Source organism: Pavona decussata, unplaced genomic scaffold, assembly GCF_977016875.1.
Source record: "Pavona decussata unplaced genomic scaffold, jaPavDecu1.1 SCAFFOLD_98, whole genome shotgun sequence".
NCBI lineage: Eukaryota > Metazoa > Cnidaria > Anthozoa > Scleractinia > Agariciidae > Pavona > Pavona decussata.
In genome coordinates, this window is record NW_028145514.1 from 1,069,109 (window position 1) to 1,094,471 (window position 25,363).

Here is a 25,363-nt window from a genome sequence, read left to right on the forward strand (position 1 = left end):
TCCGAGCCAGCCAATCAGGGCACGTGAAAAGTACTAGTCACTCGTGTGGTATATACTAATAAATTTGATGATGGCAACCATTCACCGTTTCAATACACCATGGGGCCCTTTATCACACAGCAGCCATGGTGAGTCTCAGGAGAATAAAAAACTATTTATTTGCATTACAAGCCTTGCATTGAATTTGCGTCTGGCCGAGGCTTGCCATGCGAAAACAAAGCTTTTTATTCCCCCAAAACTTAACATGGCTACCGAGTGATAAGGGTCTATTGGGTTCTTAAACAAGGCACAAAGTTTACAAGAGATGACAAAGTGAACCACACAAAAAATTTACAAGAACCGTATTTAATAACAAAAAGCTATTGATGAATACATTAATGGGCATGTACAAACTTAAAATACACTGACCTTACTATAGCTGCCATTAAAGCAAAAGTGAAAGCAACCTACAATTGTGTCTACAAACAAATTTGCAACAAAAAAATGCACTTCTTATGCAATGCCCAGAGAATTCATCTGGCTTCGTCTGGGAACAATAGCTCTCACAATTCTCTGAACTGGTTTTATTCTTCAATTATAGGGACAGCAAAAGCACAATCCTTTTCAATTGCCAAGTTATAAGCATCTCCATCTCCATTTTTGTATTTACTGGTCACAATCCTCAGCCACCCCTCCTCTCCCCATGGCACTCCCCAGGAGTTACGCACAATCCAGTACTCTACACCATTTTCAACACCCCAGCCAGCAACAGAAACAATGTGATTTATCATGGGAGTGGGGTTATATTCGGTGTAGATTCCTCCTTTATATGCCTCAAGTTTAGGAGTAGCCATAATGCCACATGCAATAGGTCCCCTAGCGTAGATTTCTGCCATCATCTTTTCACGTCCACTGACATTGCCTGTAAAGAAAAAGATCCAGGGAAGTCAACACATGGTAACTATGACGTCAAAAAATGTTTTTCAGGTTGTAGGTGGAAAAAAAAATGAATCCTAAAGTTCTGCTCCCAACATTGTTACCAGGGTCCCTACTCTTTATGGGAACAATGTTGTTCCTCTCCTTCGTCCCCCCTTCTCACCCTTTGTAACTAACCCCCTTTCAAAGACGTCCCCCACCCCAACCAAAGAATGTGCAATGAAAACTTAAATTATGGATTTCCCTGGGGGTTTAAAAAATTTATACAAGAAATTTATGCCTTATCTTTACTGTGCAAAACTTACTGGTAAAAAAAATTCAGAACCATACATCCAGGAGTCCAAACTTAGGATAATTTTAACAACTTGGGAATTCCAACCTCTTCTGATTCACAGTTGCATAAGCTAATCACTACACCATAGACCCTTATCACATGGCAGCCATGTTGAGACTCGGGGAATAAAAAAGCTTTGTTTTCACATGGCAAGCCTCGGCCAGATGCAAATTCAGTGCAAAAACAAAGCTTTTGTTCTCCTGAGACTCAACATGGCCACCATGTGTTAAAGGTCTATTGTGCTTCAAGAGAGTTAATATCACTACTGCCATTAAAACAATTCCTATTCCCAGTAAATCTTCCAAATCCACCTACCATACTCGCTGACTTTCCACCGTGTATAGTTAGTGATTGGATGACACTCCCCAAATGTGGTGCACGTGCCGCACTGATTGAACGATGAACACTTCTGGTCTTTAGCTTGATAATTATTGCAGGTCTCACTGGGTATACCATCTTCATGGGCATACTTGTAGACAGCAATCATACCACCTCCATAACATGTACCTGCATTTGCTGTTGAAAGACAAAATTACACAAAACAGAATTACTAGTGTATAAAATTTGAATTGATTGTGTCTGAACCTGGAAAGGTGAAAAGAAAAAAGAAAACAAAACAACAACAACAACAAAAAAACAAAACAAAACAAAACAACACAAGACAAGACAAAAACAAACAAACAATAAAAAAAGAAATTTCAATGCCAAAAGTGCTCCAAAGGTTTTTCAATTTTTTTTTCTTTGATACATTAGCTTTAGTTTTGGGGAATTTAAAGAACACAAACAATTTTATAATTTTTTTATGGTGCTTACCACAGTCTAGGACATTCTGCACTGACAGGAGATTGCTGGGCCATTTTCCTTTCCTCTGAATGTTGATTCTATCAGACATTGCGCTGGTTGTACCATGAGCCCAGCACGAGCCACAGTATTGAGGGATATGTTGATTGCGTGACACACTGGCAAAGTTTCCTTTTTCTGGGACAGCTCTCCAATCCCACTGTGGTGGAAGTGCTTCAGCATTCAGATAGTGATGTGGTCGAGGAGTTAAACTGCATAATTGATAAAAAGTGGTAGTGGTTATAAGATTGAGTGATTGATTCAAAGTCTCTTGTTTTTTTGTTGTTGTTGTTTTGGAGAATTTTCTCTCTGTGTAATTATAGCTATTTCAGTTAACATTTAGGGTTAAAAGTTCAATCCTATAAATTATAATGAACCAAAGTCAGCCATGTATTGTCTGTACAGTCAGACAAACCATGGGTGGGATTTAGGGGTGAGCATATTTTACTAATTTCAATTTGACTGGGACTCTGAGGGCCACAAGTAGAATGTTAAGTGTCACCCTCATTAAACAAAGTAGATTTATTTATTTTTTGGTATGTTCTTCCATCCTACAAATGAATCTCTGTCATTATTGTCATTATTGCAATGACAATTACGAAACTTAGACTTACAAGAATCAATTCCATGTTAGCCTGTGGTTTTAACAATGTAAGTTGAAAAAGCTACAACGCCGGTGCCTAGTGGCTCCCATATGAGATTTGTATAGCCAGATAAGAGCTCGACTATAGCCTGGTGTTCAAACCAGGTAACAACTGGACAGCTCACCAGAACCACTGTTTGGGAATAGCTGCCGCACCCGCAGAGGGATATGAACTTTGTCTAATTAAGAAAGAAGATCCTGAAGACCATATCCTTTCCAGTGATACAAACCCTCTCCCCCTTGAGGTAAAAATAGACATAAGGAAGGACAATTTGGACTGGACAATCCCCGGGGGAACTGGACCCCCCAAGAAGGTATATGAAATGGTAGAGATTTCACAAGCTAAAGTCTAGAAAAGGGAAGGAAAACATTAAGGTATAAATAGACCCAGATGCAGTTTTTCTATGAAACGGCTACCTTAAAAAAAAATGGAAAATGAAAGAATGACGGTTCAGACCTCAGGGCGGAGCCTTTCTTGACTGTGAGAAAATGCAAGTATGCACAAGTTGCGTTCACTTGACACGAACCTACAAGTCGAAAACTTGAATCGACTTCAAGACTTGCCGAATGTAGTTCCTGCTTTCGTGGGAACTAGCAGCATTTGAAATCTCAATTTCAATGACAACGATAAGGTCGAAATGAATTAAAACTGATGTAAAGTATGTGAAATGATTCATATATGAACTGCGGATGTAGATAAAAGTGAGAAGTGATCATCGCAGTGAATTTTCCAATTTATGCGACTGAAAACAGCAGAAAACAGCGTCAGACGAACAGTCAAAATTTCGCTGATTCACTCTCCTCAGACATGTACAATATTGATTACATAAGAACTTTAAAGCTGAGCGCTTTAAATCATAGTTAACGGAGTTTAAATGAACCCGAAACCCGAAAAATTGCTTAATTTTGAGATCTGATTAGCAATGAATAGCTAAGTTCAAAGTTTCCTACGAAAATGATATCAACATTACAAAAGCTATACACTTTCAATCACGAGGAAGTAGCAAACTTCGGAATTTTCTACTCACATGATTTCCTTAATCCCTTTGTCAAATTCAGGCTGGTAGCAAGCTTTGCTGTTGTATTTGCTACTGGGAAATTTCAAAGCCAATGAAATTCCCAAAAAACTTAAACACAACAAAAGAAACTTCATTTTCAAGATGATCGTTCCGTCGTGGATGGAGGAAACCGAAAATTATTTCTGAATTTTTTCATGCCGGCGTTTTGTTGTGTTCTCATGTCAGTCACAAGACTGACCCACGTGACTATACTCGAACCCAGTGCACTTGAGTTTAAAAACATGGAGGCTACCAGCTAGTGAGAAAATTGAATTGCACACAGTCCGTCTTCAGCTAATTTAGCTTCTAAAGCTACAAATTTAATGGGAATGGTTTCTTGAAAACCAAGAATGCTTGGTATTGCTGACTATTTGTGGACCACTTGTAGTGAGGTGAGTCACTATAAACTCATGTGACCATTACGTAAGGCCACTAGACAAACTGTCTCAAGAGCTGCAGGCTCCAAACGTGATAATAATTTCAAAATAATCTTAATTCTGTATAATTTCGTTTGTTATTATATACAAAGCAGCGGTATTTTTTAGATATGCCAGGTCACATTTTGTCTTACACCGTCATGTAAAAGACATACAGCATGTTAACTTACATACATGTATAGGTGCAAGACTGTTCAATAGACCCTTAGCACTGTTGAGCCATGTTGAGTCTCGAGGGAATAAAAAGCTTTGTTTTTGCATGGCAAGCCTTATTCAGTGCAAGACTTGCTGTGCAAAAACAAAGCTTTTTATTCTCCTGAGACTCAATATGGTCACCGCGTGAAAGGGCTATTGTTCTGGAAGGAGATTTATGTAACTTGGAAGTGATTTGCCAACAAGTGGCGGTGGTATGAGCTGCCTGGGGAGCCCCCTGTCCCCCAGCAGAATCTTTAAAAGCATCACCCTTTGAAATGACATTTTCTTGGGTAGAGTGATTGAAGCTCATAAGTGTATCATGTGTAGTAGGGCAATATGTCAGGAAATTCAAAGAGATGTGGGGAAGCATCGGTCCTTTGGGGTGATGCTCCTCTAAATCACAAACCTGGGCACTGGGTCTGAGGCAGCTTTGGGTGTACACGTACTCTGTGCCAGTAAATTCACATCACAATCCAGACATTAACCTATTGCCCTTAAGTGCTTCACCTGCTTAGTCGCCATAATTTGTTAGTAAATATTACCCATCATCTGAGTTTAGAGATGAAATAAGATTAATTTGGAGATATGTATTGCTATACAACAGTTAGTGGTCAATGAACATGGGTAAATGAAAAATGCAACAATTCTTTCAATATTAAGAGTAGTAGGAGTATTCACCACTTCTTGGCAAACTCTTCCAGTTAAACTGTATGGCATGTGCTCTTCAGAACGCAGATTTTCAAGGTTTGCCTTTAGATTTCTCATGTAGTTCATTTCTGAACTGATTTCGAAAGCAAATTCTTCCAGAGGGGAGTGGGGTGTATCTAATATTTGAGGATTTTCTGAAGGTTTGAGGGTTAAGAAAATACCTCGAAAATGGAAAATCCCGGGGGGTTGGGGGGGGGGGGGTCCTATGTGCAATTTCCTCCATTGTGAGGGTATGGATATTTTCTGGAGGGTTGTCCAATACACCCAATCTGAGTCAGATCGATTAAGGGCATGAAGTAGTGAACCCAGGTGTATTGAACATGTGTGATTTTCTGGAACCACACATTGCAGATATTGTCATTAACCAGGCAAATTATAGACCTTATGACTCTCCAGTACTGGAGGTTGCTTAGTGCTCATTAGGTGACACTGTGTGCTATCAGTCTGGTTGCAGTGGGACACAATATCAGTATCAACATTTAAAGGAGTGTGTGGAACAAGGCCCTAAGTGACTTTGGTGTAAGGTCAAATTATCCTTTTGTTTCACAAGTGAATACAAGGCAAATTGGAAGTAGAATCTAGCAGTTTATCAGAAGTCACTTGGGGCTTTTTTCCAAGCACCCCTTCATTTATGATATAGTTGAACTGGTCCCCACTGAATTCTGATTGGCTCCCTGAGCGGTCTGAATTTTCCTTTACAGACTGCTACTTAAGATGGACTGCTTGTGTTACAACATACATTTGAAAGGAGCAAAGTCTTTCAATTTTGACAAAAACAAAGCACAAATGTTTTAAATTATGCTTATAAAGTAGGAATATTTGTTCAAATCATCTGGTCAGAGTTTTTACTTTCTAATTCTTGCACTTTTTCTTGTACTGCTTGAACATAAGCAAGTTTCACAAGGACTTGACTGAAAGCAACAAGTTGAAAAGCGTACATAATAATAACCTTATTGAGTTAGCTTGTTCAGTCCGTATTGGGAAAATATTGGTCTCACCTTTTTTTTTTCAAGTTTATGGACCTTGCCTTTGGCTTGGTCCATAAACTTACAAAAACAAGAACTCAACCAAGATTTTCCCAAAATGGACCTCACGCTAGTTCAATAACATGATATATAGTGTAGTAGTTAATGAACATGGTACTGACTACATATCCATTATGGGCAGGTGCCTTAGGTTCAATTCATTGTAAAAAGCAAAAAAGAAAATTAACAAAACTGGGCGAGTAACCAAGATTATACATATTTTTGTTAAATGCTAAAAAAGGTTCTCTGTTTGAGAAATTCTCAAAGAAATGAGCTTTCAGCTACCAGACTGCTGCCTTTGATGAATGATAAAAATGCACGAATGCATGAATTTAATATATATTTGTAATATCTGAAACAAAAGCCTGATAAAAATGATTAATGCATTTTTGACTTCCTTTTCAGCTGAAACTATGATGAGAGTTCAGTATTCGTATGTGCTGTATTTCCAAGATTTTGCTGAGAACTTGTCCATCACATACATTTCTACCTCAAGCTGCTGTATTAGGAATCTGATTTACTAAAGATGAAGTGTACCCTGATCATCAGCTCATTGCCTGATATCATTTTCATCCATGCTGACAAGGGATTTATCAAACACATTAACAAGCTTTCACTTGAAGCAGGTTTTATAGGTGAAGACCACAATGATGATGAAATGGATATGACTGCATTGTCTCAAATATTTTCCCCAATGATCACATCACTAACGTACATGAGTGATCTTGGAAACCCTTATTCATCCATTCTCTGTGAAGATGGGACATTGTTTGTCTTCAGGCAGGTTTGTATTTGAGCTTGTGTTATTGTTTGTGCACCCAAACAGGGGGGGATACTTAGGTGTAATATACGATGACGAGTGATGAGGAGGTATGAATGAGTCCAAGTTAGTAGACCCCAAGAAGTCCAGGGGTGCTTACCATGTACATGGAAAACCCGGAAATTTCAGTTGGAAATCAAACGGTACGCATCATTCTATTTTTGGAGTACTTCTGAAATTATGGGCTTCTGGTCAAAGTGATGCATTTTAATTGCTCCTTTTGGGATTTAAAACTGATGTTCATACATTTTGCATGTTATCCATCTTCTGTTAAGACAAACTAAATCATTTTGTATTAAAGCCAATCCGGGTGGTTTTTGAGCTGTCATCTTGAATTTCCCTTTGATTTTAAATGTCAAAGGGTAAAATTGAAATTAAAATTGAAATCTGGACAGATTGCAAAACTGCTTAGGGGACAAGGTATCACTGTACTGAACTGGCCCCAGTTGTTCAAAGGCCGGATAACTTTATCCAGTGGATAAGTCACTATCCGACAGTTTCAATCTGTGCAAAGATTTCAGTATTTCATCGTGTGCAAGCGAATATGCACACTCTAACCACAGTCTAGTTCAGGAGTGAACGAAAACCTTGGACAACGTTTAACGTGAAGTATATTTTAGACCCTGAATAGTGCCTTATCCAGCTGATAAAGTAAAGTTATCCGGTCTTTGAACAACTTGGGCCTGATCACTGGTACATGGAGCTTTGGTGGCACAACAAACTAAGTGATTGAATTTGTATTCAGTCAGTGATCCTAGCACTTGTATTACGTTAAAAAACATCAAAAGAAGGTCAAAGATGGATAGAATAATTTCGGTTTCGAGCTCAATTGAACAGAGGTCCCTTATACTGTTGAAAATCTGCGAGGAATGTTTGTCTGTCTCTAAAGTTTACGTTTACGTTTATGAAGTTCAGGTCAGCTGGTGATCAAGCTTGCGATTGTTTGACAAGAAGAGAGTATGGTTAGTTGAACGAAAATCTTCAACACGGTTACCGTGTCATTTTGCTCACTTGAATTGCGTGCTATTTTACTCGCTGGCATGCTATTTCACTCGGTGCTGTGCTTGACACACTTCATTGTTCGATTTGACATGCACCTTTGTTTTTTATCGTGCCATAGAAACAAAAGTAAAAAATTTAATTAGCTGTGCATTCTGACACACTGCTCAGATGCTGGCCTGTCATTTCACTCACTGCCTATTGTTTAGCGCGTCGATTTGCCGTGCCTGTGTATATTCACCTTTTTCCCTGTTTTCTCGTGGACGGTCACATTTCATTGTAGTTATTTACAGTGTGCAGACAGTATAGAATTTTGGCCTATCTATAAGTGCTCCAAATAAAACTCTGACCAAAGATAATAATAACTATGATAATACGGTGTTGAAATAAAATAAAAATCATTTTGTCCAGTGAAACAACTGCATGAAGCTGAGTGGAGGATGGGTACCTGGGAAGTCCAGGGGCTCCACTGTGACCCATGGCTGGCAATCCCCTCAACCCAGTCATGAGCCCTCACTCAGTCTTCCAGGGACCCGCCGGTCACACTGCATTAGCAGTGGAAGAGGAAAGAAAGGGGAAGGGCAGAAGAAACAGACAAACCATCCAGAAACTCCTCAAAAATCCGCTACACTCCACCATGCTCAAACGTGTTACCACAATGAGGTGCTCTGTGTGTGCGCTAACATCCAAGAGCTGCTCACTGCCTGATGAATACTAGCTTTTCTTTGTTGTTAACTTAGTTAAATTGCATTTAACTGCATTTAAGGATGCATATTCAGTTTGTCATGAACATGAAAACTGAGGTGAGTAACACCTATGAGTCCTCATTTTGTCATAATGTTATTGTCTTTCTGTCTAGTTTGATGACCTTGTTTTCACAGCCGTAAATGGTGATGGTGAGGAGTCAGAAGATTTCCTGAAACGGAAGCTATCAGTCTTACACAAGCTAGCAACGGTGCATTATGGAGCATCCCTTGAACTACTGAAACCTGAAATATTATCGGCACAGAAAAAGGCATGGAAAACACTGGGCAGTTTGATTGATACATGGGTATTTCTATCGTCGCAGCAACAGAGTTTCTTGGTTGAGGCTGTTGAGCGCATTCATGTGAATCAGAGCCTAAGTGAAATGAGCATCAGTTTGTTGGACACCACACTAAACATGGCCAGAAGTAAGGGTGACCAAAATGTGGCTCATGCGCTGCTGCTTGTTAACACAAAGCTTCTTGCTTTGTATTCCAGGTAAGAGCTTGCTTTAGTGGGGTACTGTAGGAGGTTGGAGGTGCACTCTTTTATAAGCTATTTGGGGTTGGATGTTTGTCTTAATTAAGTGTGAAATTGCAGTTAAATGCAGCTACAAGATTACCATATTATTTTTGTTGGAGAAAAAATTGTTCCTTGTTCCTTGTTCCTGTCACATTATATCAAACAAAAAGGTTTTGTTTTCAGGATCAAAAATTTATGTTCAAGCACAAGCTTTTGATTCCCTCATGGAATCTTTGTCAAGTGGTGTTGACGTTTTTGTCAGATGATTAAGTTGATAAAATATCACGTGTCAAAACGTCCTGGTAGGTCGCCGGGAGCTCATATCCGATAAATCGCGATTCAATGTCGGAGCCTGGCAATGAATTTCAATAGCCTCTCTAGTTCTCTTTTAATTCCTCGTGATTTAATCATGTGACAAAAACAAATTCCAACACCACTTGAATGAGATTCTGTGAGGGAATCAAAAGCTGAAAACAAAACCTTTTTGTTTGATATATTATTTTTATTTGAGTTACTGGTATCTTGAAAAGATAAGAGATGAAGAGATAATGTAATTTCACTCAGTTTGTGAAAAAGTGAGATAAAGATGATAGGAGTTGGTCTTTTATTCAAGAATGAAGTCTAAATGGGATCCTGATATGAACAAGTCAGAATACTTTTGTATATCATACTTTTCTGACCAATTAATTTATTCTGATGTGCATATTGGCAAGCAAAATAGTCTTGATCAAACAACACAAAATAAAATCTGTCTTGTACTCTCCCCCAAGCCATGCATTCTACTTGCTTTAGTTTAGTCAGTACCACAATAATCATTTCCTCTCGACTTTGGAACATTTTGTCTCAAATATTGGGATTAGGTGTATGTATATAAAGTTTTACTGTGTTTGTTCTGTTTTCAGTCGGAACGCCTCAGAGCTAAAAGCTGCAGACATCCTCATGATCACAGTACTGCTACACAACATCTTCCCGCACTCAAAACAAGCCATACCTCTAACACTAAACAGGACCCCTCCTCAACTGGCACACCCGGTGATTCGTAAAGGGGGCCCCTCAATGTCGCACCACATTCTCAGTGGATCACATGCTCAAGGGGGTCCCTCCATGCGGGGACAGAGACCAAGAACTCCAAGACAGTCTGATCCTGTTGACATAGACCAGTCTTTGCAGAATGCGAATGCAGATGCCGATGATTTCGAGTATCCAGGCTCATCTCTTGAAGATGAATTTTATTCTCCACGATCCTCGCCTGCGCCCATGAGTCCTATGAACAACAGAGCTGAAGCAGCATCACCGGAGGGTCAAAAAACACCTGCAATGCCTAAAGAGCGTTTCTTTACACCAAGAGCTCCTACCCCAGAATATCTCAAGAAAATGGTGAATAGTCATCTTGATTGTAATAAGTCAGTAAATGTTTTGTTAATTTAATATTATTTCACCTTTACTATAGGTACAAACTGTGAAGTTTTAGTTTGCTGATAATAATGTTGTGAGTACATGTATGACCACAAATCAGTCCGCCAGCTGGCTGCCCTGCCATCTGCAATCTCCAGATGTTTCTGTCATGTTCGTTGTAGTGAAAATACAAAATTATGTGCACATGTAAACCATCTTTGCAATGGAGTGGATTAGTAAATCAGTTTTAATCAACTAACATGGCCAGTTCTTTTAACAAGATGAAAGTTGGACCTGGGATGTGGTTAAGGGAAAATGGAAGTTTTTAAACTAGACGTCCGTAAACCACACCCAAGACAAAGTGCAAGTTGTTTTGTGGGAACTTCATCATTTTATCATCATCATCTTTGTTGAGTCAGTAAAGTTGTTGAGACATCATACTTACTGGAATACTAAATAAAACTTGGGGTTCATTGCATACTCTACCTACTTGCCAAAGAACACTCAAAATGGATGCATGTATCTGAAGAATTTACTGATCCAAGAAGAATGTTAAGCAGGAAAAAGTGACTTTATATAAAATAAAATAAAATAAAATAAAATAAAATAAATAAATTTATTTATTACTTAAATAACTTTATTTAAGTGTCAATGTCTTTAGCGGAGAGCACTAATTGGGGGCACTTTCTATCGAATTGGAATGTACATGTAGAAGTGTTGGCTTTTGAGGGGAGGGGAAAACCGGAATACCTGGAGAAAAACCTCTTGGAGCAAAGATGAGAACCAACAACAAACTCAACCCACATATGACGCCGAGTCCAGGAATCGAACCCGGGCTACATTGGTGGGAGGCGAGTGCTCTCACCACTGCGCCACCCAGCGGCAACATGCCACTGCGCTGCTAGTGGCAGGTATTGTTTGCATGAAGGCATTTCTGATTCATGCTAATTGTTTGATGGTTTGTCTGTCATCAATCTTTCTGTTTCTTTTTTTTTTTCTGAAGTCAAAGAGATTATGACATCAAACTTCCAACATCTAATACACCTAGCTCTATTTGGTATATATTTTTGACAAAACTGGAAAAATCCATTTTGGTGTCTTCTCTTAACACTGCTTAGTTCTCATGTTGTTTGTTTCTAGTTGGAGGAGGAAGCAGAAGCTGAAACAGATGATGATGAGCTTGACTCCCAGAGCACTGACAGGCGACACCAGTATTACCGTCAACCGGTGTTTTTAAGCTCGGATAAGTGTCCTTATCTACCTCATGTCCTCCACTTTGTTTGTCTTGGTACAGGAACTGTTTTGGTCCTTGTGAGTGAGGTGAGAAAAACATGGATATTCTATCGCAACTAGCAGCTCAAGGAGGATACACCTGGCCTTCTTTAGTAACTCTTTTGGGACTTTCTGTGATCAGTCAAGTTCTTAAGTACTTTGAGCAGGTGGGGATAATGTACCCTTCCAGAAAATATCCATACCCACCCCAAGGAGGGTCATTGGAAATACCAAGAGGAAGGGGTCTCAAAAGCCAAAATTTGAAATGGAAAATATAAGGGTTGATGAATGGTCCTTTTCAGGAAGGACGTGATTGACTTACTTTTGTTTTTCTTTTGTTCGTCAGACAAAACATTATAACGTGGCATTGTTTATTTACCAAGCATTACAGTGCTTATCTAGTATCAAGCCTTCTGCTGCACAGGGTCAGCGGACACAACAGCAGGCTCAGGCTCTCATGGAGAAACTGGAAACTACCGTTAGGAAAGTTCTTGAGTGCTTTAGGACCACTGTTGGGGTAGGAAGGCCACAGAATTTAATATCACTTGTTAGCAAAGGTGAATAGGCTCCTTTCGATGTATTAAAATTCGTTTTGACAATGAGGCTTAGAGGACACAAGCGAAGGAAGTTGAATAAGCATGTTTATTCATTTCTGTTGTTTTTGACCTCTGGACCTCGACTCAAGTTGAATTTTAATGTTTCGAAAGGAGCCGATTGATCGTTTTTGCAATCGTTAACAAAGTATGTTGAGTAAAGGTTCTTACGTTCGCCTGTTTTGGCATAGAATGTCATAATGTTGGTTGTGATGAGGATAATAATAGGGAGCTTCCGTTTGAGTTTAAGGACGGTGCCTACTATTGTTACTGCGTATACGTTCTGCGCATCGCGAGATACTCGGGTTTCCTATGGGTGGTGCCTACTAAAACAGGAATATTTTTGCGCGGTTTAAAACTATGCGGATAAAGCAGAACTTACCAAATGCCTTTGGTGTCTCAAAAGAAAATTGGGGGTAACCATGCATTTTTCAGAGAAAATTAAGCTTCAATTTGGGAAAAAATATCATACATTGCTTTATATTTTGGCACTTTTTAGAGATATTGTTGCTTAATTATCTCTGAAAAATGCGTGGTTACCCCCAATTTTCTTTTTGGATTCCAATAGGCCTTGCTAAGATCTGCTTTTCCCGCATAGTCATTAACCGCACAAAAATACTTCGGTATTAGTAGGCACCGTCCTTAAGTACGACTTTTCAAATCTAGTTTGTTTGCGTAAAAGATAGCTATTTATCACTCCAATTTTGTTTCTAGAGTCTCCTTTTCTGCTAAAAAGGAACAGGAAATCTGAGAGTGAGGTTTCTAGTGAAATTTGAAAGTCGTACTCCTACTCAATCTGCTATCTAAAGGCCCCAGATTATTATTGGTAAGGTCAAGTCGCGCTTACGAGCCTAAGTGGCCTACAAGGCCGGAGCTTGGCCCGGTTTCTGTAGCATGAAGCAACTAGGAGTATTGGAACTCCCCCCTGGATGGGATGCTAGTCCATCGCAGGGTTACCCCAGCATTATGTCACCAGTACCCATTATACACCTGGTTCTTGCCTAAGGAAACAACACAGCAATGAAGAGACCAACCTGGCCACGAACCACCGACCTTCCGACCTTCCAACCGAAAGTGCGACGTGCTAACCACTACGCCACCGTGCCTCCACCAGATTATTATGATGCATCAGTAAATTCCAAGAGTACCCCCCCTCCCCGCGGCTGACCCCCGGGCACTCAAGTCTCGAATAAGTCCTATTTCTCAGTATTGTGGCAGCGAGCGTTCTTTCTGTGGATCTACCATCTCATTTATGTCCTCGTCGGACGTACTAAATCAAGAATTTATTGTCCTCGCTGGTGAGCTTATCATTGAAACGAAGCGAAGGCATTGTGATGTGAAAATCACGAGGCCATTATATGCCCTGGGATAGACTAATGCGGCTTAACCCCCGGGATGGACAATGTTGAAAAAAGTCGGGCTAATTACCGGCGGGAGTAAGGTTGGGTACTGCTGGAATTAACTGATAAGTTTTTTGATGGACTGTAAGTTGGTGATGGTAATGATGTGTTTACTTTAGTTAAGAATGCTTTTGGAATGACCTTTGAAGTAGCTACATGTTGGGAATGATGTATTCAGTGAGTGACACAGGCAAACTCGGAAAAAGGAAATCTAGGATCTAAGACCTAAGACCTTCCGATTACTAGTTTGGATGCTCTACCACTGAGCTACAGGAGACTCGTGGGAGCTAAGGCCATTAAACTAGGTTCATGGGACAAACATCCTGCATACTGCTAGGATTGGAATGTCAATATGTGGCATATGCGCAATGGAGTGAATGTGATGTTGTTTTCAGGTTGCTGTTGAGAATCAGGTGCGGACCTTACGCCATCGCTGGGAATTGGTTAAAAGAGGAGATTTATTAAGCTTCCTTGCATCTCCAGTTGGTGCCGAGATGTCCCCTCAGCTTGAAGCATCCGTAACCGAAATGGCGCGTAGCCTCAAGTCACTCTTTAGTGTTCTGTTTTGTACAAGCCGGGGGCAGCCGTCCGTCAGTGAACAGCAACTGACAACGATCTCACAGATCCAAGAGATGCTTCAAACCCGACTGGCCGATTTTGAGGATTACTTGCTTGTTAAAGGACAGAGGAACGTTACTATGACTGCATATCCTTTTCATGAATACAAAAGTTTTTTTGACGATTTCTTTCTGCAGTGTGACATTTGCTTTTGTTTTGCTCTGTTTGCAGTGTGATTTGTTAAAAAGTCGGCCCGCTCTTTCAACCAATTTGAAGTCAATCCAAAAGCAATCGAAAATTGCAGACTATATTTATTGTTATAAGTAAAGGTTTAGATATACATATACAAGTGAAAATAAACGATAAAACCGAACAACGTTTCGGAGTCGTCATGACGCCATTATCAAGTTCGAAGTAATAGAAATAAATAATGATAATGGCGTCATGACGACTCCGAAACGTTGTTCGGTTTTATCGTTTATTTTCACCTGCATATGTTTATTTATTTTAGCACGATAATCTAAAAAAATGTCCTAGTACTGTAAACCTATTGTTTAGTCATTTTATTTTCTCTCTTTCATTCAGGTTTGTTTTCTCTTTTCCCTCTTTTTCACAAACATAGGATTATTGGACACCTGTTATCGTTTGGTTATTTTTTCGTTATTTGACATTTGCCTCATAAACTTAAACAAAACGATTTAACTAACACGCCAAGAAAAGCAAAAACTACCTGCGGATTAGTGTAAGTGAAGGGCCCAGAGCATAATCAATCTAAATACATTTCAGATAGCTTTTTGTTGTTTTAGCTTATATTTAGGTTATGTAGTTTTTGAATGTGGAAATCTTGCCTATTATTGCAAACGAAGCGCAAAGCAGCGGATAAGACATTGGAGCAATACATTTTTTTCTGAAGGAATTCAAGGCCACATGCAAAAACTTCGGTGAATTTGAGCTAAAACAACGAAACGATTCGTTATTTTTTCCAGTAAAGTTTCTGTTGTTGTTGTTACATGTATTTGGTTCTAGTTTTGATTGGTCCATTGTATTGTTTGTGTTTGTTGTCATTGGTTACAATGTTTACTGTGATTTTGGCTTTGGGACACTTAGTTGAAAACTCTTCTTATCCATGAATAAGTACTTATTATATAAATAACGCTTGTCAGTTGTTTGTCGGACTATTCCCAGATCGATACGACTCAGTGAATCCATTCTAGATCAGAAAGTGCTCTTTTGAAACATTTCTGCCATCAATAGCTTAGATAGTACCGAAGGCTAGCGTCCAAAGTTCATTTCGAGAAAATCTTTTGCAACCATCGTCGCTTCCTTAACAGTTTCCAGCTACTTAGAAGACTTTCCTGGTCTGGTGCACTTTATTTACGTGGACCGCAGCGGTGACCAAGTAACCGCGCCTTCTATTAACACGTCACCAAGCAAGATCCGAGACCCTACTGATCCTTGCTACGTCATTAAACAGAAAATATGGGATATGTGGACTTACATTCATACTTATTTACTACTTGGTGAGGAATATCTGCATTGTGGTTGGCCCATATTATCAGAAATTAAAGCTAGTGTTTATTAAGGTATTTCAAATTAATGCGACTTATAATTATCGAGAATACCTATAGTATGGTAAAATATGTTAGAAAAAAAGAAATGAAATTCACGCGAGGAGGTGGAATTTCCAAAATGAAATGTCGTATTTTGCCAAGCTTATTTTGTCAGACATACAAGACATACAAGAACTGATGAGTAAGAATAATTCTGAGAGTGAGGATTAACGTGAAGTATTATAAAAGATGTTCTGAGACACTAGAGTATGGTGAAAAGAGAAACTTTCCTATACAATACAAGATTCAGAATTTAGGAAATAGCTTAATGGAAAGAAGTTAACGTGTATTAGAATAACGCGAATATTTAACGTACCGTTGAACTCGTGTAATAATTAACAATTATTCCATGAGTGCGCGTTTTATGACATGATGGATAGCCAATAAGCTATCCTTCATCTCATATGTAACAAGCGTGTGTGGAATAATTGTTTTATTAAAAACGATGAAGAAATATTGATAGATCTTGCTGATTTCGCTTGGCAAGAACAACCAGAAGACAATTTAATGGTCTCTATTTCTCGGGCATGGAATAATGGCTCATATACCATGGCCACTAAGCCAATCAAATCTCTGGAATTGCATTATACAATGATCTAGTTTGTAATAATTTAAGACTCTCGTAAAATCGCTTACCAGAATAATTTATTGACTGTCTGAGTGACTTAGGCCCCATTCAGGTCATTGTGCCAAATTTTGCGTACTGAGGACATTATGCAGCTGATACTAATAAAGTTGAGAAGAAAAAATGTCACGATTAGAGTGACTCCTTCTTCTAGCACATTTTCTATGCATCTTATCAACTCCAAGTTAGTAAAAGATGATGATGCCCACAGGTGCTTTCCGTCAACGCAACAGTTGCTTTCAAAACTACCCTTCTGACTCCAGGTTGAGATTTCTTTCATTTGAATGGAGTGTGTTGTTTGCAGGTCACACGTTCGTAGCTGTTCGTGATGGAGATTTCCTGTTTACGTATTGTCTGTGGTTTGAAGATACATCCGGGAACCCAGTTGCACTGCAGTGCCCGCTCCCAGTCCTTCACGGTTCTCCTCCCCCTGGGATTCTGTCTGGCTCCTTTTACAGGTAAGTCGCGACAAACAACACTGTTGTGTTAAGATTGTGTTAGTATTGTTTAATACGGTGGTGGTAGAGTGGTTTTCAGTTGAGTGCCATAAAACCAAATTAATTACCTTCGCCAATCAAAACAGATATTATCAACGCAATTAACAACCAGAATTCAAAGAAAAAAACATGTAACCGGTGCCAAGCGCGGGAAAATTGGTGCGAGCAAATCTAGATTAATTTTGGTTTGGCTTCCCATTGGTTGAGAAAATGGCGCGAATTTTGTCAACCAATTACAGAGCGTACTAAAGCAAAACCAAAGCAAACGCGAAATTGCTTTAGACCCCTCAATTTAAAATCACTTCAATGTCAACATTGTTTAATTTGGCGTTAGTTCTTATTGCTTTTAAAAGTTATAAGGGAGCAAGATTGGGGCGCTAACTCCCTCCAGTGTGGGCAGGTTCGATTCTCGCATTGGTCAGCATGTTTGGGTTAAGTTTGTTGGTTTTCTCTTTCCTCTGACTTGTGATTCTCCGGATTACCCTGTTCTCGTCAGTCCAAAGTCCAATTCCAGTTCATGAAAATGATATATAATTTTCGATTCAATTTCGAATTTTAAAAGCTAATGGTCAGTTTTATAGCCAAAAAAAAAATGTAATGGCATTATATTTTTGTTTTTCTTTGGTGTTTGCTAATAACTTCGAAGAGTCGAGACTGCCTAAAAGGAGCGGCTTGGAATAGCTGTAATCCGATTGACTGAAATAAAAAAGGTCATCAATACACGAGTAAAAATCAATTGAGCGTGTGGGAAAAATACAGGCGGAAAAGAGGACTATTCATTCGAGGAGGCCACCTCCTAAAGCACTCACAATCATTGCGTTCAAAGTACCCGGCCTTTCTTGCGGTCTCTGCAGTCCTTAGAGATTGCAACATTTTCTCCCAAAGAAAACAAATTTTTGCAGAGAACTTTGCCCAGTAAAAAGATCCATCATAGGTAATGGACGAGTAAAAAGAAACATTCAATCTAAAAAAGTCTCTCCCAACCCATCACTTTTCCAGTGGTCCGTCAGGCCCCTTAGGAATGAAAAGTGGAACGATAAATCGCATGACAAGCAGTAATGATCAGTTACTATCCTTCAGCCTCGTCCCCATATGTCCTCGGCGCGCGGCCGAACATGATATCACCTGTTTAGCCGGTCGGGAAGACACGCCCAGGAAGCTGTCACGTTCGGTCCCTCAGACAGGCAGCTCGGCTCGGCTCGCTCGGTAAACGGGTTAGCACTTGTTTCCATATCTCAAACTGGCCTTGGACACCTCATGAGGTTTACACAGTGTCGTATTCCTTATCGTCATAGTACCGATGTACATGGGCATAGAATCCCATTCATTAGGCAGAGAACTGAGTGAGGAGAGCTCCAGTTAGGCAAGGAACAGCATTTGAGGGTTGAGCACTGATCTACAGTATTTAGGGTGAGCGCGGATTGATTTATCGTGATGGGTAACTCTGTATAAGTAGGTTAAAGATTACAGGCCTAGGCAACTAATCCTCTTTGGTGTAATGGTTATAGATAGAAGAAATGAAGCAAAAGACTCGACTTCAAGGCTAATACCATTCTTTATTTTCCTACGTTCCATCTTAAGTTTGAAATGAGTTTCACTTCATGTAATTTTAAGTGAATGTCCAAGGTCGGTTTGAGAAATGGAAACAAGTGTTAACCCGAAAAGCGCGATTAGGTCTGGGAATGAGGCTAAGCAATCCTTGACAGCGTGGAAATCCTTTAGTTACTTTAAAGTCGTTTGTTCTCTTAACAGGGACCTGACGAAGCGATGCTTTCCAGGAGCCCCAGCAAACGCTATCCGTTGTTATGAGCTCATGTGTGTGCACGTTGGCTTGGTCCCAGTCCAGTTCGCCACCAAACACATTCGAAGTCTTGCGTCTGCGCTGTTTGGGACGTCCCTGGGGGCTCATTATCCAATCAGCTTGATACAATGATCATGTGACGTTAGAGATCTGTCACGTGACAGGAAGTGTACCAAAGCAGCGAATTAAGTATAGGGCTACTCGGCTATCTTGATAAAATATCGAAAAGTATGTTGTAGAATCTGTCTGAATGAGGTCAGGAGTAAAGCATTCCCCCCCTGCTCCCTGAAACACTGTATCCTCTCCCCTAACCTCTCCCACCATGTTGTGAATTGTAATAGTTGCACAACGTATGTGAATAAATTCAGTGTTGGGCCAATATACAACAGAGAACATGCATTACCTGAACTACTGGACATTACGGTTTATGGCTTTGCGGTTAAAATGCGTTAAAAAATGGTAATATGTTTTTTTTTTCTTGGAAGGGTGGGGGAATTATGTTGAGCTTTTAAACTTTCTGTGTTTGCTGCAAATTGAAATAAAAGAGAGGGTCATCCTACTCATTTTTGAGAAAGGAAGAGTTCGAATATGTAATTTATGCATTTGGCTTAAACAGTGTATTTTCCAAGAACCGGGATTATTTTCAAAATAATAGTGTTTTATTAATATACATAAATTACATTCAGTGTCAAGTCTGTTTCAAAACTAGTATTACTGAGAAATTCAACAAAATATTAAAGCTTATTTATTACCTCACTAATGAATCCGAAGTGGCTATTGTCTTCGACAGAGAAATTTGGTATTTCTATCAGTAAGCGTGTTTTTAAATTTTCACAAATCTGAAAAGAACAAAATGAGGTCAACTAACTGTTTTGGCAAACATTTTATAAAACAGTAGGAAACTAGTTTTTCCGAGAGGAAAATTTGGTTAGTTTTACGAAAACCGAGATGCAAAAAGTAAATAAAGAATTTTTATTGTGAGATATCAGTAAGATTTGATATTTTTTAGCTGTTAGTTATATCTGTAGATAGATATGTCGACTTTGCCATCATTGGTAGTAGAGTTGCGCTCTGCACAACAGAGCATTGACCTTAAAATAAGAGCCGTTTTTTGGTCTTCAAGGGGAGATTAGCGTAACCACTCAAACAATAAACCCAACCATCACCAACTCTTCTCTCTGAGAGAGAAAATCGACGAAGTCGCCACAGTAATTTTATTTTCTATAGCAGACAATGTACAATAGATGGCATACAGTGAATCTGTAATAAAAGAAAATGGAGTATAGTAATCAACGTATTTTATGTGAGTACTGAATTTTACGTGAATCAAACAGAAATGAACTGTCTAAGGCAGTGGCGGAGAATGCAACAGTCCAATGGCAATTAAAACCCAGCCCAAGCGTTGTAATAACTGAAAGTTTATGGAGTCATACCTTGGTTATGGGGCGGTTCAAGTTTTTGAGTCTGTGTGAACACGTAATTAACGCTTTCTTGTCCGCTGTGATTCGATGAGACATCTGTGTAGATCTGCTGTACAGTGTGAGTGTGGGCCCAACAGACGTGAGATTTGTAGCGAGTTCCTTTCATTGTAGAGTCACTTCGCTCAGCAGATTCTCCCCTCCCCAAAGCTGCTTTGAGGACCTCAGAGCAATCTCGTACCCAAACCCTCAGCAGTTGGCCAGCGGTTGGCCGCCAGGAGAGACTTTGGGGAACTGGAAGAAATTTTACAACCGCAGGATTTCTGCAGTAAAACGACGCAAGTCGGCAGCCAATCAAAAACTATGGCGATCAACCGCTGACCAAAGAGCTTGACAAAGAGAGAAGTTAACGTTTAATCTCGTATTAGTTACCGGGCCCAACGCAGTTACATCCCTTTGGGAATGAACCGCCTATCAACTGTAAATATCTCTCTCCTCCGTGGAGGCTCTGAAGGATTCCATGGCGATCGCTGGGTTTAAGGAAAATCCACTGAACCAAATGCGTGCCGGAGCAAAATCCCACGGACAGCAGGCTCTCCCCTCCCTAAAACTCCCGTTGAGCCTTTGAGAAGGAGAGATACATTTTTAAAATAAAATTAAAATAATAGTCACATAAATAATGTCGTTGCCTTCAGGAGTTCCAGTTGCACGTTATTTTCCTCCGTCTGATCTGGACTTTGCCCTCTCCCTTTTGTACTTCATTCTTCTATTCTGAAACCAGACCTTAACCTGTCTTTCTGACAGGTTTAACTCGTTTGCCAGCTTCATTCTTTTCAAGCCCACAACGTACATATCCAATGAAAATTCCTCTTCTAATCGTTCTAACTGCGCAGGCGTGAAAGAAGTCCTACTTCGCTTGGGCTTTGGACTGGGGAGACTGGGACGAGGTTGCGAATGCGACGGCCTGGGACCTATAAAATAAAATAGATAAAATTGAGGTTTGGCGACTTTTTAACTCCAGGGCCCAGTTGTTCAAAACCCCGTAAGCTAATCCTGGGTTATCGTGAATTTGGACTCGAGTCTAATTACTAGTTTAAAACGATTTTTCCAAAATATTTTTGTTCCTCAGTTTTGACGTAGGCTTTTCTTTAAAATTAGCTTGAAATTAGCTTTTAGAAACATTTTCAATGAGCGAGCGAAAACACTCGGTTATCTTTTAATCGTGGATAAGCGTTAATCGGCTTTCGAACAACCGGGCCCTGATTAATAAACAACCAAACAAACAGTCGCAATACAAAACAACAGAATACAATGCACCGTGCCACAGTGTTACAATAACGAATTACAAGCCTCGTGCCTAGGCCTAATAACGCTTATCGAGCGAGCGGATCTTGCATGTCCAAGGCTTGGGACCGAGTACGATGGTGCAGGGCATCCTGGGCGCGTCGTCTCGATCAGACCCCGCTCCAAGGGCGACTGCGGATAAAGCTAACGATTAACCGAAGGATTTTACAATTGACTAAGTAACAAACTATCATCTACAAAGCACTGTACAAAACTTTCATTACGGGCGAGGTAATTTTTCTGCTACGGCACTTCTATTTTTTTTTTTTTTATTTAAGATAATTACACAATGGTAAAAGAGTTCTGATAACAGATAGCCAATTTAAGAAATACAACAACTGACACGCGAATCAAATTAATTTTATAGAAAGAGGTGCTGTTTTAATAAACTTAGTAATCGTTGTCGGGGGCGTAAAGGGTGTGTCCAAACTGAAGAGGGCAGGAAAGAGGTTAAACTAAGACAGGAAAAGTTTCAATTCATCAGTTGAGTAACGGAGTTCATTTTGCCATTATAGACGGACGCAGAAGGGGATAGTCGAACGAATGTGATATCTCGTAAAAAAAAACCAAATCATATCAAACATTCTGTGAGATGGGTCGTTCACGAGGCCTATCAGGGTGAATTTGGCAACTTTTATGTGGAATTGTTTAGTGTCTCTGATGGTCTGATGACTTTATAATTTACACTTTTCTTACTCTTTAATTTCAATGCTCAAAACGAGATTAAGATTATCATATAGTTTATTTATGAATCAAGCCAATTAAGAATTGTCCATTTTCCTGTTTGCGATTTCCTAGCGTGCTTACCTTAGTTAGAGAGAGAAGCGCATCGTGATTACTTTCCATCAAATAATCAGGAAACTTTCACTGTCAGAGGCAGATCTTGATTTGTGTCGCATTTGAGTGCACGCGTTTGTGGCTAAATTTGGCTATTAAAATAAAAGCCACTGGGCAGTGCTTTCCTGTGGTGCCATGCAAGGTGGTTCTAATTTTTGGCTCTGTGGATAGGGTCCTAGAGTGTAACCATTCACGTAAAAGCTTCTGTTAAGTGTTTTTCTTGGCTGACGATTCTGCTTGTTATAACAAGGTGGTTTTATCTTTTCAGTCAGTTGATAGTGTGATGATTCAAATAAAAGCTTTGGAGCAGAATGTTTTCTGGTACTATTTGACACATTATTTCCGAGTGTGCAAAACCACCTTGCATAAACCGGTATCAATTATATCAAGGTCAGTACGTGACAATAATGTACAATTCTCATTATATTTTCACTTAAGAAACCTCAAGATTCAGGAGTCGTTGTTATCAAACACATCACAAATACTTCCTTAATGCCATTAACCGCCGAGGAAAGATATCTTCTGTAAGGACATCTCTTGTGGAATGTTTAAAAAGTTAATGATGATTTCATGCTGGCTTAAAATATAGCTTTGCGACAAATCATGAATCATTGAAAAGCTTAATAAATAATGGTAATAAAGCGCAAACGAAAAACTTTTTACTTATATGCGCTTCGATTTAGTTCATTTGCCGCAAATGGCTTCTTGTCACGGAAAAATTTATTTCAAAATCTTGTAATATTATTTTTTGTCCTCCTCAAATGAAATAATTTGATTTCTAATATTTTGTATGATGCATTTGTTATGTGCTTAAGTGCCTTCGGATACGAAATAAATATCCTTAACTACTGCTCAAACATTCAATGATATTTAAAAATTATAACACAGAGGCCGAAAAAACTACCTGGTTTGACTTCCACAACATTGTCGCCAATGTTCGCCACTGGTCGGGTGTCTTCGTGAGATGTTCGCGAATGCGTGAAAATTTGCGAGCTATAGACAAGCCTTTGGAGTCCGACAAGCGAGTCTCTCCGAGTTCCGTCCATGGAAACGAGTGGTGGTGGAGATCTTCGAGGCTTGCTGTCCTCTCTAGAGTGGTATGCACTTGATGGAGACATTTCTGAAGAAGACGACTCATGCATTTTGAAAGTTTTAAACTCAAAACAATTTGAAGGTTGGAAAGCTGGCAGTATTAGGGTCGAGTTGCAATGTTTGTGGGCCGCAGAATTCTGAACGCCAACAAAAAGCAGCTAGTTATCTGCGTTTAAAAGTGACAGAAGCTAAACTTGAACAGCAACTCTTGGCTATGTAAAAGAAGATTTCGAAGGTAGTTACTTTGCAATTAGATTTGAATTGAACACTTGTTGGGAATTTCACCGACAATGACAAGTGCTTAGAAGGCTTGTGACCTCTTATTAATAGCCGGCTTATAAATTTTTAAAGAACACCTTAAAGCTTTTCCATCTCGCTTCATTGGCAAATGACTTATTTAATTTTCTTATGTATCTTTCTTGTTATGTCTTTAACTGATTAAGTAGGATTTTTTCCTTGTCATTAATGGACCTTGACGCACGGAAGTATTAAAAAGAAAACATTGTACATTGCCAGCTTTTGGAACTTCAAACCAGTCTGATTATTGATTGTTTCTATCAAATTGTTACACGAACGCGTATATTTAACATTTTCGCGCTGCGTCACGCGAAATGAAAACTCAAAAACACCCCAAACATTGAAAATCAGCTTCCTAATTATTTCAGCTACACAGGGTGTCTGGGAAATCTTAGTGCGTTTTTGATTAGTTATTATTACAAATACTTGGGATTCAGATTAGGTACAATCATGCCAAAACAAAAAAATGACAAAAATAAAATTATTTCAGGTCTTTTTTGCAAGATGAAATTGACAGTAGAACGTTCTTGATGTCCCGGAAAGAAACATTTGCGCTAAAATTCGTTCTCCAAAATTTGCTTAACGAATTTCGTGTTTAAAATCAGTCGAAACATAAAGTGAAATGACTTTAGCAATTTTCCATTACCAAAACTGAACTTGGCTCATTAATATTTTAAGAATGAATTTATTCTTGCTCCTTGCTTGCATATTGTTGGCAGTAGAGCGTTCCTATTCTAGAAAATTAACTAACTGGATGAGGGCAGGAGGGGACATATTTTAGAAACAGGTTTATACTGATGTTGTGAGAAATTTTGACTGAATACTTTCACAGAGTCATTCTTAACCATTTTAAATACACACACTATTTGCCTCGGTATAATATTCGTTTGTACATGTAAAAGCTTATATTAGTGAGAGTAAACAATTTTAACGCCGAAAAGATTCTTAGAGCATACACAGATTTGCCTGATTACGGCATATTTTTTTATTACACTTAAATGCTGGTTGCTCTCCATAGGGACTCAAAATTTCTAGTAATTTTGAAAAATTTGAACAGATTGACCCTCATTTCCCGCAGTGCTTCCTAAATCACTTAATTTTTCTGTTTTCATTGGCTTTATTTAATTTCTGATTTTTGACATTCCATCAGCATTAATTCGAAGCGATTATCAAAGGATCCAATTTGGTCTCGAGCCGAAATTTTTCTTGACGCAGTCAACCAAATTATGCCCCATCATTTATTTCGCTTTCTCTTACTAATTAACGACCAGTAGCAACTTGATGGCGATTGTACAATACATTTACGTTTCCTTCGTAAACAGAACTGTATTTGACGAAAAAATTTACTTATGAAATGATAACACGCTATTCTGTTCTCACAAGT

The 25,363-nt window shown here is 39.2% G+C and overlaps 4 protein-coding genes across 4 annotated transcripts in view; 1 reads left to right on the forward strand and 3 right to left on the reverse strand.

The window, feature by feature from the left end:
- The window catches only part of LOC146472528 (polycomb group RING finger protein 3-like), a 114,288-nt gene that overhangs the window by 75,932 nt on the left and 12,993 nt on the right, over positions 1–25,363 (reverse strand). The window lies entirely within an intron of this gene.
- Positions 330–3,986, reverse strand: LOC146472535 (cathepsin Z-like). Its single transcript, XM_085119310.1, has 4 exons — positions 3,761–3,986; positions 2,063–2,301; positions 1,565–1,765; positions 330–901 (listed from the first exon to the last, which is right to left on the reverse strand). Exons 1-4 carry the CDS (start codon positions 3,883–3,885, stop codon positions 564–566), a joined length of 903 nt encoding a protein of 300 aa, XP_084975436.1. The 5' UTR covers positions 3,886–3,986; the 3' UTR covers positions 330–563.
- Positions 4,045–20,298, forward strand: LOC146472536 (BLOC-3 complex member HPS1-like). The gene is made up of 10 exons (XM_085119301.1): positions 4,045–4,182; positions 6,561–6,939; positions 8,834–9,216; positions 10,143–10,617; positions 11,776–11,955; positions 12,254–12,424; positions 14,296–14,606; positions 15,797–15,978; positions 16,998–17,151; positions 18,943–20,298. The coding sequence occupies exons 2-10, from the start codon at positions 6,682–6,684 to the stop codon at positions 19,121–19,123; spliced, it is 2,295 nt and encodes a 764-aa protein (XP_084975427.1). The 5' UTR covers positions 4,045–4,182; positions 6,561–6,681; the 3' UTR covers positions 19,124–20,298.
- On the reverse strand, positions 20,126–23,985 carry LOC146472537 (homeobox protein EMX2-like). The gene is made up of 2 exons (XM_085119317.1): positions 23,495–23,985; positions 20,126–21,380 (listed from the first exon to the last, which is right to left on the reverse strand). The coding sequence occupies exons 1-2, from the start codon at positions 23,730–23,732 to the stop codon at positions 21,121–21,123; spliced, it is 498 nt and encodes a 165-aa protein (XP_084975443.1). The 5' UTR covers positions 23,733–23,985; the 3' UTR covers positions 20,126–21,120.

What these genes read in the sequence shown, in the direction of transcription:
- LOC146472535 (XM_085119310.1), bottom strand. Translation starts at nt 3,885, where the DNA reads ATGAAGTTTCTTTTGTTGTGTTTAAGTTTTTTGGGAATTTCATTGGCT. An exon ending in GCAGAATGTCCTAGACTGTG is followed by an intron (nt 1,766 to 2,062) that starts GTAAGCACCATA and finishes GTCTTTCAACAG; the next exon opens with CAAATGCAGGTACATGTTAT. An exon ending in GTGGAAAGTCAGCGAGTATG is followed by an intron (nt 902 to 1,564) that starts GTAGGTGGATTT and finishes TTTTCTTTACAG; the next exon opens with GCAATGTCAGTGGACGTGAA.
- LOC146472536 (XM_085119301.1), top strand. Translation starts at nt 6,682, where the DNA reads ATGAAGTGTACCCTGATCATCAGCTCATTGCCTGATATCATTTTCATC. An exon ending in CATTGTTTGTCTTCAGGCAG is followed by an intron (nt 6,940 to 8,833) that starts GTTTGTATTTGA and finishes CTTTCTGTCTAG; the next exon opens with TTTGATGACCTTGTTTTCAC. An exon ending in CTTCTTGCTTTGTATTCCAG is followed by an intron (nt 9,217 to 10,142) that starts GTAAGAGCTTGC and finishes TTCTGTTTTCAG; the next exon opens with TCGGAACGCCTCAGAGCTAA.
- LOC146472537 (XM_085119317.1), bottom strand. Translation starts at nt 23,732, where the DNA reads ATGCATGAGTCGTCTTCTTCAGAAATGTCTCCATCAAGTGCATACCAC. An exon ending in TGTTGTGGAAGTCAAACCAG is followed by an intron (nt 21,381 to 23,494) that starts GTAGTTTTTTCG and finishes TTTATTTTATAG; the next exon opens with GTCCCAGGCCGTCGCATTCG.